The sequence below is a fragment of the Lissotriton vulgaris genome, chromosome 5 (assembly GCF_964263255.1).
Source record: "Lissotriton vulgaris chromosome 5, aLisVul1.2, whole genome shotgun sequence".
NCBI lineage: Eukaryota > Metazoa > Chordata > Amphibia > Caudata > Salamandridae > Lissotriton > Lissotriton vulgaris.
This window is the reverse complement of record NC_141693.1, coordinates 786,891,386-786,904,855: the sequence shown is the minus strand read 5'-3', so window position 1 is coordinate 786,904,855 and position 13,470 is coordinate 786,891,386. Positions and strand designations below refer to the sequence as shown.

The 13,470-nt window shown below is 40.9% G+C and overlaps 1 protein-coding gene across 1 annotated transcript in view; it reads right to left on the bottom strand.

Moving 5' to 3' along the window:
- Window positions 1-7,326: 7,326 nt before the first annotated feature.
- The window catches only part of NODAL (nodal growth differentiation factor), a 49,717-nt gene continuing 43,573 nt past the window's right edge, over window positions 7,327-13,470 (bottom strand). The window contains exon 3 of the mRNA XM_086919505.1: window positions 7,327-7,479. Within this exon, the coding sequence (XP_086775631.1) occupies window positions 7,327-7,479 (153 nt within the window). The remainder of the gene's footprint in view (window positions 7,480-13,470) is intronic.

Sequence of the window (13,470 nt, the reverse complement as noted above, 5' to 3'; positions counted from 1 at the left end):
GTCGCCCTGCCCTGCTCGCGACTTAGGGGTAGTTTGGGAGCCATCTTGCTTCACCTATTTGGGAGTCCGGGTCTACCACGTGACCGCGGACCTATTAGAAGGCAATATTGGAAGGTGCATACTGGCACTGAGAGGCAGTATGTCCTTTTGGTCGACCCTCCCGCTCACGGTATTGGGTAGGATTGCTCTTTTGAAAATGGTGGCGCTCCCCCGACTCCTGTACTACTTCCGGACACTACCCATTTGGATCCCTCAGAGGATCTTTAGGGACCTGAGGACGATGGTTATTGGCTTCTTGTGGGGACATGGCCGCCGTAGAGTGGCCTTGAGCACGTTGCTACGCCCCAAGATTGAGGGGGGGATGGCTGTTCCTGATTTTGAACTATATTACTTGGCGGCGCAACTCCAGGTTCTCACGCAGCATGTGGCCCGGGTGTTTAGGGGTCCGGAGTGTGATCGTGAGTTGGGAATACAGCGCCATGTGCTGTCCTATATCGTTATGCAGCAGAGGTTGGAGATACGGGGCCTCACTATGGAGGAACGGACGCTCAGGTTGTGCTGGCAGAGGAGTCTCAGGAGGGCGAGGGCGACTCGGCCTTATGCGCCGGAAATTCCGATTGGCATGCTGACAGCCCTGCCGCATGGGGGCGATTGGTCCCCATTGCTGGAATGGGAAGAGGCGGGACTTCAGGTGGTGGGAGACCTGTATGTTGATGGGACTTTGGTGCCCTACGGAGTACTTCAGGATCAGTTCGGGCTGTCGGACGGGGGTTTTCTCTTGCATGCGGCGGTGGTAGCGGCCATACAGAAGCATTGGAAGGGAGGGCTCATTGAACCAGACACTACCATGGCATGCCAGTATGTGGTGATGGCAGCGGGCACCTTTAAGGCGGTGACCTGCCTCCATAACAGGATTTTGCACGAGGGACTGGAACCGCTCCAGGGGCTCAAAGAGAAATGGGAGGAGAGTGTGGGTAGGCCCATTCCGGACACGGTATGGAGCCATATTTTACGGCGCACATGGAAAGGCACAAGGAATGCACGTTTCCAGCAAGTGCATTTCTTTGTGCTGCATAGGGCCTATCTGACTCCAGAAAAAATACGGCGGTACTTCCAGGTGCAGGACGCGAGGTGCCCGAGGTGTTCGTCACCAGCGGCGGACATGGACCACTTGTTTTGGGGTTGCCCGCACTTGGAGGCCTATTGGGCAGAGGTGGGGGACCTTCTGAACGAAGTGACTGATAGGGAGGTGGACTTCGACATGGCGGCGTGCTTGTTGCTCTGGTTCCCGCACACCAAACACACTAAGGTGACGAGCAAATTTATTGACCTGGGTTTGATACTGGCACAAAGAGAGATCTCATGGCATTGGAAGTCCAGGGGCGGGCCGTCTGTAAGGAGGTGGAAGAATGAATTGCTGCGGTGGTCTGAATGTGAGAGTGTGCTCCGAATGAGGCAGGCTGTCAAGCTTGGTAATGAGAAAGCCTTGGATACAACGCGTGCGTGGGAATTAGTGGTGCAAGCCTTGCGTGATTCCTTGGTGGAAGATGAGGATTGAGTGGATGGAACCTGTGGACACCGCGAGGCATACTAGCTCAGAGTTCTCATGGACGCTGTAGCCGGACCCATACTACATTTCAGAACAGGACACACACCATTAGCGGTTGCCGGGGAGGGGACACTGGGGGTTGTTTAGTGGGTGTTCGAGGTGGGTTGGGAGCCTGGGAGTTGATTGGCCGCGGTAGTGATTCTGGGCTGAGAAGGGCCTGTGGGGCGTAAGTAGCGAGCGGGAGGTACCAGAGGGAGCGGGCCAGGCATGGTGGGCCCCGCAGGGCAAGGAAGGGGCTCGGAAGCGGCTTGTAGCACTGACCTGCATATGTGGGATGGCTGATGTTGTCATTTGTTGTGGAAGGGGGGGTAAAACGCAGATACGTAAAACGCTCTTGTCGACCATTGTCCCATAGGGACACTCACCGTGATGCCTCCCTGCTACTCAGGGCACTACGCCGCCCGGCCTCCGGGATGCGGGCTGAATGGCTGTGTATGATACAAGTTTTAATGGTTGAAGCGGGGGGACACCATGAGTGGACTGGTTGATTAATTGTATTCTGTGGTTTCTAACTCTGCAATAAAAACAAATTAAAAAAAAAAAAAAAAATCTTAAAAATGTGTATAATATAGACCGGCCTTGCTGTACCTCCTGCAAATAACTTACTGATTAGTTGCTCTTCGAATGTGAATTTTTTCATGCAAGTTAAGAAAATTGGAAAGAGGCGTATTTTATTTTAAATTGAAAATGTTTATTTTTTTATATATTTTAGGATATAGTATGTATTTATGGTGGAACATTTATGAATGTGGGATGTCAATATTCTCTGAAATGTATTGAGATCTGTATGATTAGATATTGGTTGGTTGTACATACATTTTGTGGAAGGGTAAACAAGATATTTATATGCCATTGTTAAGTAAATTTCAAACTTTTATGAAATATGATCTTGATATGTGACTTGTATGACTAAGTTAGCTGAATTAAGTTTACTTGACTGACCAGTAGTGCACTCAGACTTGATTACGCACACTGAAACATGCAGGTGGTCACGGCCGAGAGAGTCGGAGGGCGGATAGAGAAGGGACAGGACCATTTTAAAGTGAGCAATGACTGCAAATCAGAAAATACACTGGATGGCAGCCTTTGCTTGATTTTCATTTACTTCTTAAATTTGCTTGTGTTACATGGAGTGGGAGTTGTCATGATTTGTTGATTGCTGTTTTCACTAATGCATAGGATGAGAGGGTGTCAGGCGGGCATGATACATTAAGGTACTTACCTCTGCTCCTGTTTAAAAGTGTACTCTGTAGGTTTTTCGTTTGTTGGTACTTTGTAACAGATTGCAGGGCTTGCTTGCACACTGTTTGGAAAATGTTCTATTGTAAAGAATATTTAACTTGTAGCACGGTCCTGCCTGTACTGTTTGTAATCGCATGAAAACTGAATAAAGAGTTGTTTTTTTAAAGTGTCTTGCTTCTCCTCTGAAAATAAATGGGCTCAATTTGACGTTTTTGACAATTAGGACATTTCCTTTTGAACAACAAGGAGGCAGTTTTGTTTTTATATCGATTTTATTGATATACCAAAATAAGCAAACGTGTTTCACAAATTTAACTTGATGCTACAACTGAAGATTACACATTTTCTGTAAATATCCATTTTACAAAATAAGAAAGATAAACGTTAACTACGTATAAAATATGATAAAATATGTTTCAAAAAGTGCTAACTCAAATAAGGGCGCACATCAAAAGGTCATTAGACACATTCTAGAGACAAATGCAAATGCATATCGTTATCGTCTTTTGTGTTAGTCTTACATTCTGTGTGTGTTTTTTTATTTAACAAAAATAACATTTTATGAGTTGGCAAATTTGAAATTTGGCAACATTAAAAAAAATTCTCCTTACCATTACTGACAAATGAGAATGTGTTGGTTTCAGTGACTGTAAACATTTTGTTACATTTGTATAAGGTGTTTCACTAAGGCATAAGCCCATTTCAAAGGGCTAATATGAAATATGAAACTACAGGAAATGCTAATACACATCAATATTTATTCACAGAATTAATGGTGGTGTATTCAGCACAGGTGGCAGCTCAGACAAACAAATTTATGAACTATGAAAGTCTTGAATTAATGTATGCAAGGTAATTCCTCACTTGTCTGTGCAATAAATAATACCATTAATGTATAGAAGGGGCTTGTATGTATGGGACAGGGATAAAACTAGTGATACAGAGTCTGTGTATTGCTGGAGGTGTTCAATGACACTTTGACTATGCCACAGGATGGATTTAGTTAGGCTGGTTTCCATAACAACAGATTTAAGTGCATTGGCTAATATATTTCTTTGTAGATATTTGAATTTTGAATTCTGTATGATTTCTGCCTATCGGTGAAGACGAAACAGACCAATAAATATTTACCTCAGCATTATGGCTTACATTTAATATTGTGTTCAATCTTTGATGAGTAGATCAGCTTTTTTTCAAAGAATTATGCTGCAACATCAATTCTGCTGAAAAATGTAAATGTATAGGCATTTATATAGCGCACTACTTACCCGTAGGGTCCCAAGGCGCTTCGACCGCTGCAAAACCCTTCCTGGCTTCCCTGAGAGATGGTCCCTTAATGGGTATCTCCAGGGTGAGACCAGGCATCCCCGGCGGTCTGGTGGGGCCGTTAGTGAGGATGAGGCAAGCTAGTGCCCAGAGTTGCCGAGTGTGATTGCTGATCAGAGTGGGCACCGAGGCGAGAGAATTATCGAGTCCGCTGACCCTGGTCCAGAAACCTGCCGCGCCGGGAATCGAACCCTGGTCCCGGTCCAACCTCTGCTCTTGGGTCTGCCGCCTCTAACCAGTGAGCCACACTACCTCATGTACCTTACTGCTGCAATTTCTCATACAAATTAACTAGGAGGTAAGGGTTGTTGTCCCCTGATATTAGAATTACTTGTTAAGTCTTCATGAATAGCGACATCTAGAAATCTAACCACCAGGTCATCTAAAGCGGGGTCATTCAACATTGTTCTGTATTATTCAGGATATCCAAATAGGATTAATTTACGGACAGCAAATCTAAAGGTAAGTAATTTATATGTGAAGTAGTTTTACTGATTGCTCCCCCACTGACGCTTCCCCAATGGACCAAGACTAGAAAAACATCGTATAGAAATACCCCTCCTATGTGAAATACATGCACCTAAAGGAACTCTTTATCTTCTTAGAAAGCATTATCAACATACCTGGAACACTGACATGCTCGCTGCTGTCTCATGGCCCACTAACCTGTTTGTTATGCTTAAAGTTACATACAAGTAACTTACAAGTAACATACAAGGTTACTTATTTAAGTTTGCATATTTAAAACGTCTAAGGGGTGCCAGCCACAAGGACATTTGATAGAGTGCAATTTGACGTTTTAGGGATTGGTAAAAGGGAAATGGAACTTTTTAACATGAAAGCTGTTTAATAGGTTCCAAACCTACCAATTTTATTGAAATTGATTGGTAATTTCTAATGCAATGTAGCAGGTATTTGTATTGTAGAAAACATCAGTATGAATTAGTTCCGTTTTTTTGTCAGTAATTGTTCAGAACAATTTCAATCTAGACAAATAAATTCGCATTCTGTTGGGTTGTAAGAAGCCAAAGGACATTTAAAAGAAATAAATAAGTACTAATGGCACAGGTGTTATGGGCACAGAAGGCATTTATCTAGTTAAGTCTGAATTACTGAGCATTTAGACATTATGAATTCCCAGTCGACCTATGGCACTGTTGGTCAGTGAAAACATGGAAGCTGACCTGATGGCAAAAAGATTAATTTTCATGTGCATGTTCATGCGAAGTGACGAATGAATGCAAAGCGTGAATTTCACTTTAATAAAATAAGAATGTAATTTATCAGAGTCCAACACTTCAGTTATGCCACATTTAGAATATTTTCACTTCAGTTATGCCACATTTTGAATATTTTGAACAAATACTATTTTTCTGTTGCTCTCATTTACTTATCCATACTTTGCTCACTTGTTTACTCCCTTTATAATGTTGACAGGAGGTAGAACGCATTGGCTATTATAATAATGAATTATTTCACCTGAAAGGCAATGTGGTTCAATGTTGCTCATTGCTCTGGAATTATGTAAAACAAGCCAAGTTTGAACTGTTACCTTTTTTGCAAGTAAACTGTTGGTGTCTCTTTGAGACTTGAAAAGGGGAGATCCAAATTCATTCACAGGATTGCTAGTGAAGTGAACTTGAAAAATGGAATTTAGAAGTTTATATTAAAAAATGGACTTCTATTCTATATACTATTGGTGGTGAAAGCCATGTGATGATAATAATAGAAGCAAAGCCCACAATTCCATATGTATATTTCTTCTGCTTTATATTTGCATTTCTGAAAATCAGTTAGTAAATTGTCTTCTTTTGAATTTGGGAACACCACTTGTGTGCGGTGACACGCCCCTACTCGATTTGTTGATATGTGCCTGGAGAGGTTTTGTTTCCATATCAATAAGATCTTGCACTGCAGGTAGACTGCACAATTTTGAAGCAGATCCAGCATTTGAGGTATCAACTCTCTCGACATTATGAAACTTCTTAACATTTGCAAGGAAACTGGCAGCTTGTGATATTACAGGACAAGACATGAGGAAATATAATGATCTTTTTACATTGCTCTGAGTACTGATGGGTATCTTGTTATAAGGCTGTCCTTTTTAGTAGACAGCAGCGGCCTGTGCAGATAAGAGTGGTGGGGCGGGGTTGGAAGGGGATTCGACAGACAACTACGAGGGAAAATTAATTATTTATTTAATTTTCCCTCATGGTTGTCTGTCGAACCCCCCCCCCCCCTCCCCAACCTGGCCCCACTGCTCTTACCTGCAGATAATCATTGATGTCTAGTGCACAAATAAGGAATGAAACATGAGCCTTCCAGGTTCCATGGTCAACTACATGCCAAGGTTAAGGTACCTTTTGTTAACACATTTAACTTAGGTAAGCATGTTTAACATAAGCAAGCATGATTATCTTGTGTAAGCACATAATTTAGTTGAATTTCTTTTCAGCGTCCTACAGAAACGGTTGAAGATATAGCTGGAGAAGTCATTCAAGATCTATAGTCTGGGTGGATATGCTAATTGATTTGAAATTCATAAAACTAACCAAATATGTTTGATCTTCATATTTTGAAACTACATTTGTCTACTGTGTAACATAAAATATGTTTTTAATGCTCAAAAGTCAGTTTAGAATCATTGCACAGCAAGTTAGCTTAAGGACCGTTCTATACACTAGATATTGCCTTTCCTTCGAAGTACTCTCAATTTGTCGATATTTTGTTTGTTTTAGAATTATTTGTGTCACAGGTTTACTAGGCCCTCAATGAACCTTAACGAGGGGCATGTTTTATTGTGCATGTTATATTCTACAGGTACACATTTTTTTGAAAGAATACATTCTGGTTCTCTTTCAAAAATTCAATTTAACAGTAATGTCATAAAAGTGCACTGTTCTTTGTTATTTACAAGTTTTTTCATCTCAAAGTGTCTCTTGAAATAAGTTGTGACAGTGTGGTCTCTTGGCGTCAAGAAGCCATTCAGCACAATGAGAAGCAGCAAGTTCATGTTCTCCTCTCTTGGCTCTGTTGTGCTCTGGTTCCTGTGGTCGTAGCATGCCCCTTCTTTAAGTGCTAATAGATGGAAAAGGGAACTTCAGGGTGGAGGGCTAAACTGGTGCCCATTTTGTTTTTCTATTCTTGACTCAGTGACAACCGCATTCCTCCACAACCATGTCCTCGTGGTGATGCACCACAACTTGTTCCTCTTCATAGTAGAGCAAACTAAGTGGGCTGGTTCTGGTTGGGCTGCAACAAGGTGAAGGGACTCTGTCTGGGATATACCATTTTAGCAGACTCTGTGGAAGAGAAGGCAGGGGAAAAAAAGATTGAAACAGTAACTTAGACTTAAAAACACAGTTTGGTGGTTCACCCTGACCAGAGTGGATTCATGACTCATACGGCAACTACATCATATTAGGACACTTTCAGGCCCTAAGCCAATGGCACAGCCTTTTTTCTATGCATTTGCCACCATATTAATATTCATGTTTCTCCTATTTTGCTCTCTGTTTACTTTCCACTTTTAAATGTGTCATATTCCACTTAAAAGTTAGTCACTGTGTATATCCTCGTGTAAGGAAAAGCTATTTTCAAAGTTTCTCATGTTGATGCAGGGCCATCCGAACCTCTACGCAAAAACACGTACCAGAGCCAACCCAGAGAACTGGCAGTCACAGCAGGGTGTGCTTGATTCAATTCAACTGTAAGGCTATGGACATTCATAGTGGTACGGACAGGAGTGCCTGAGATTGCATACCAAGAAATAGTCAGAATTAATCAACTAACTTAAATCAATTAGTCATAAAACTAAAAGGAGACACCAAGAAGGAGAATTTTTTTATAAAAAGTGGTTGATTTATATATTGCTTATTCAATTTAAAAAACTGGGTACAGATCAATAATTTCCGGTCAAAGACACAGATCGAAATAAATGAAATAAAGAATTCTTTATTTCATTTATTTCGATCTGTGTCTATGACCGGAAATTGTTGATCTGTACCCTGTTTTTTTAATTGAAAAAGCAATATATAAATCAACCACTTTTTATCAAAAATGTCTCCTTCTCCGTGTCTCCTGTTAGTTTTATGACTAATTGATTTAAGTTAGTTGATTAATTCTGACTATTTCTTGATATTCATCTATTATTGCAGTTTCTGATTAGTCAGCCAGGATTATTGAGAAGTATTTTTCCTTACTCTGAACTGGAAAGCAATTATCAAAAATAAATCCCATGCTGGCAACATTACCTGTCCTTCATAGACGCCCAAGCACGCAAGGGTTGATTGGGTTTTCCCACCCCCCTCTTTTTTGAGATTGCATACAGCACTAGCAGAGGTACTAATGGTAGAGGTACCAATATTGTTATTGATGACATCCTCTCATCATACAAGTTTAGTACATGATCAGCTAATTTCACTACTCCCTCAGTTTCGATGAGTGATCACTACACCCAGAGTGTAATGTTAGTTTCCTCTTTAGTATGAAGAGGTATAACTCAGAGCTTACTGTTGATAATATTGAAATATCCTCTAGTGATAGTATCTCCTTACGCTGGACCTTGGTTGAGACAGTCAGTTTCCTTGAAGTTTGATTATAGATCTAAGGGACGCTTTTGAAATGTGTTTGGATGATTTTTCCAACAATAATGAAATTAAGGAAGCCTTTCTCTGTATTTGTCAAGGGATTAAAGAATGTTTAACAAGACCTGTACCCCACATCACTCGTAATGGTTCTAGTGGGTTTGATTCTAAGGGCTCAGTGGCCCATAGGCGTCTAAAAGCAGCACCTCTGAGGTCAAGCCACATTGACTGAACTACATCTTGATGCTTAAAGAGAGGTAAAAAAAAGTTCAAGAACGCTGATTGGGAGTAACTGCTTGAAGGAAGTGAGACTAGAGACTGCTCAGCCTTCTGGTGTGTGATTAATGACCCTCTTTTGAAGGACAAAACTGCCCCATCGTAGAGATTGCTATTAATGTAGCTGACTGAGCGTCTCATTTTTCAAAGATCTGTTGTGCCCCTGAATTGATATACCACTGATGCCGGACCATGCCACTGTTGAGGCACTACCAGGAGACCATAGTTGTCTATGTTTTTCTTTATAGGGCGGTAAAACACCGGGACCAGACAAATTCCTATTAACCTTTTTAAGACTAATATACCATTCTGGGGTCTTACATTGACCAAGGTACTAGGGACTTGTTGCAGATCAGGTATTTTGAACTCATGGTCGGATTCTTTTATAGTTCCCATTCATAAGAAGGGGGAACGTTCTAGTCCAGTCTGTTACCAATCCATTTCCCTACTAGATTTTCTGATGAAAGCCACAGGTAGAGAATTATTGGGAAGCCTCAAAGAATGGGTGGGAAACAATGATATTTTGTCCTATCTACAGTATGGCTTTCCTAGGGGAATGTAGACAATTGAGCAGGGTCTTAATTTAAACCTGTTAATTGGGAAATATACTAGAATATATAAAGGCCGACTGTTTTTGGCATTTGTTGCCCTATTGAGCACATTTGATTGTGTGATGCATGACAAATTGTGGAAAGTATTATCGGAGTAAGGGGTTGACATACCAATAATTTTCTTTTTTAGGGAGATATACAAAGGGCGCAAGAATAGGGTACGCTATGGACTCAGGGGTGAATGCACTTGCAAACCGGATATAGAGAGAGGGGCTAGGCAGGGCCGTGTTCTCCTGCCATTCTTGTTTTGTTCACTCTGTACATTAACAGCTTGGGTACAGTCTTGACTGAGCAGTGCACGGAACTCGCTCTGATTGGACATCGCCCGATGCCAGCCCTCCTCTACACTGATGATTCAGTACTCATGTCTTGTACCCCCATGGGGTTACAGCGGTTACTCATCTGCTTTGTCAGTTATGTACAGGATTTGGGTTTAAATGTACTTTTTAGTAAAATGTTTATATTAAATTGCAGGCCTAAATCTATCTTGATTTCAAGGTTGGTGATTTTAAACAACATTTTTCTCCCATATTTTCTTTCTAAGGGGGTTATTTTTTTGAGGCATACAGTTAATATAAATAGGCCATTGATTCCAGAAAATTGCACCTTGTAAAAGCTTCATTGGCGCTGCTTAATTTCGCAACTAAGCTTGACAAGAGGCCCCTGAGTAAAATGGTTTCTATTTACAAGGGTGTGTGTGTGTGTGTGTCTTTGGCATTGTATGGGGTGGGAGTGTGGCGATACAGTAACATGAAACCCCTCTGATTGGCAGGGAATGCCTTTTTTAGAAGACTCCTTGCCGTTCCTAAAGGTAGCTCCTTCTTTGTTTGCCATATTGAACTTGGTGCTCCAGTTTTAGCCAATTTTATTAAAGTTCAACCAATTTTGCATAAGATCTGTACCTGCGAGGACACCGTCTTAAAATGAAAGATTGCCAAAGACAGTGTTATCATAAGTCGGCACTGTCTATACAAATACCACGGTTAAAATGCATAAAACAGACCTGTTTGGAATTAGGCTGACCAGAATATTTTGATAGCGCTGACGCTTTACATCATATAAACAGGAGGAAGTTAACAGCTATGGAACGTCCAGCTCCAGTGCTGTACGTTCCATTGCGCAGGTGCAGTTGGAACGTCCAATGGCCGACGGCAGCACTCCCGAGGTAGTGGTGCCGTCGGCCATTGGACGGGCGCAGCACTTTCCTTGTTTGAAGGCCAAAGGCTATCTGTTGAACTAGCTAAGCCCAGTGTCATCAACAAGCAAATGACTATTACTACTGATGGTATACAACCCTGTCTTAAATACGTTTACAATCACCAACACAGGTCTGTTCTGACAAGATTCAGATTTGAAATTGTCTATCGACTTGTAACTTTTACTAAAACCAAGGATTGGTCTATCACCTTTGCTAAATTTTTGTGTGATGGTTTATCTGATCAATGCACTTTGCATGTAATTCTTTTTGTACATTTTATAACACACATAGGAAGCGTTTTATCCTGCCTACTTTTCGAGACCCCTAATTCAACCAATTACTTGCTTTATTGTTTTTACAACAGATGACATCTTGACCAATCTGTTGCAATGTATCTAGTTATTGATGGCCAGTGATTTATAGCAGGAACATTTTGGAATAGGAGTATTGACCAGGATTTGGTGTGGTGGCATCCTCTTTTAAACCATGTGGAATATTGCTATGCTGTAATTTTTAACATATTCCTATTATATTTTATTGCATGATTTTTAATGTATCTGTGCAATATTGCTCTGCTTTACTTATTAAATATTTTTATAATTTATTGTATGCTTTTAGTATTTTTTACCAAAATTGAATAAAGTATTGAAATGAATGAATACAGCAATAGGTGACTTCTTTTACACAATATGGCTAAGACCCAAGTTAAAACGTTTCTGGGAGGGAAACTACAAGGTTTTTAGTGCTATACTTCATAGATCGATTGACCTTGACCCAAAGATCACTCTATTAAACATACTTGATGACAAAGGCATCACAAGACAGGACAAACCCTTTGGACAAGATGAATTTCCCACAAATATGGAGGGATTCAGCTCTCCCTAGTATCCTAAAGTAGAGGAGGGGCAGGGACTGTTGTCATATTCTTGAGATTCCCATATATAAGGCCAGACAGTGTGTCCCTGTCCCTACAAACACTACTGCATATGCGATGCACAGGTTAAATACGTTAATAAAATAACCAAGGATGAATAATGTGAAATAGTTGTGGATGAGGGTTATTTCATATGGATTTTAAAATAAATTCATATGTACCAAATATCATGCATGGTATGAAGTCCCTAACTTGGGGATAAGTACTCCTGGATGCTTTGTAATGGTTTCAAGGATTATGAAAACTGCCAAACGTTTATTATGATACTTTGCTTCACAAAAATCAATAAAGAAAGTTATTTAAAAAAAAGCACATGTAGTTTGCTGTCTTCACGGAATAGAAACAAAGACCTGGGCAATCTGTGTGTCATGGGAAAACCACAAAAAAGATACTTTCAAATTACAGATGTTGTGTTGGTGGTGGACTTAGTCAAAGAGCTCATTCATGTCGGCACTTCTCTGAAAACTTATGTTGCAGACAGTAGATTTTCTGTACCAAGGCTTCATAACCATAATACAGGTTCCAGCATCAACAATCAAGCATACATGTTGTGTAGCAAACCGAGGGAAACTGACAGTAAATGTAAATGTATGAAGCTTATATAGCGCATGACTTACCCTGGGGCATCTCCACGCTTGCTTAGGGAACCCGTCCTGGTATTCCCCTGTGAGATAACCCTGGCAGGGTATCCACAAGGTGAAAGCCAGGCATCCCACCGCGAGGGGCCGATGTGGAGATTAAGCAAGCTATTGCCCAGAGTTGCAGTGTGACCCCGTGAGTCAAGAAGGCACCGGAGCGAGAATTAACAAGTCCGTGGAATTATTGAGCCCAAGACCCGCCGAGGCGGGGAATTGAACCCTGGTCCAGGGCCGAACTCAAGCTCCAGGTCTGCCGCCTTTAACCCCTGAGCCACACTTCTCCACAGTGATACTTGAAGAGATTTTTCCATCCATTCCAGTTTTGTTTTTCAGGGAATTTGGGGACATTACTCTCACGTTCATCTCTACGTCATTTTATAAAAATAATAAACAGAATACTGCCTCAAAGCCCTCAGCAAAATCCTTGTCTACCATAATATTCGTATTACTTAGATACATGTCTTTTCTCATGAGTAACAAATCTGGGCTGATTAGTTGAACAAGACCTAGATTTATGCTAGGGCACAACAACAGTTTGCCATTGATGGGCAATATGCATGTACACTTCTCCTAAAAATAGCGACCATATTATTTCATGATAGAAAAGTTAGACCTAGTTATATAAATGTGTACAATTTTGGCTGTGAAATATGGTGAACAACCAGGACCATATATCCTTTATCTCATCAGTATCAGCATCAGATCTGATTTTCAAGGACTTCATTTGGCTCCTTAAATACTCTTGATCGCTCAGGCCCCTAGCTTTTAGGTATGTTAAATTCATCAATCATAAATTATTTTGGAGATTAAAAATTCTTTACAATGTATTTCAGTGCTTCTTTTGCAACTAGTTTTTCTGATGAGTAATTCTGATTCAAATACTATTTATCTACTTAGATAGATGAAAAAAATATAGATTATTATTACGTTCTTTCAGTACTCATTGTGTGGAGTTTCACCTAACCCAGATTTACCTTAAACACCCCTGTATATACCCCTTTCCTCTTCCACGCACCCCCCAACTCTTCCTCACTATTGCCTGTGGCAGTT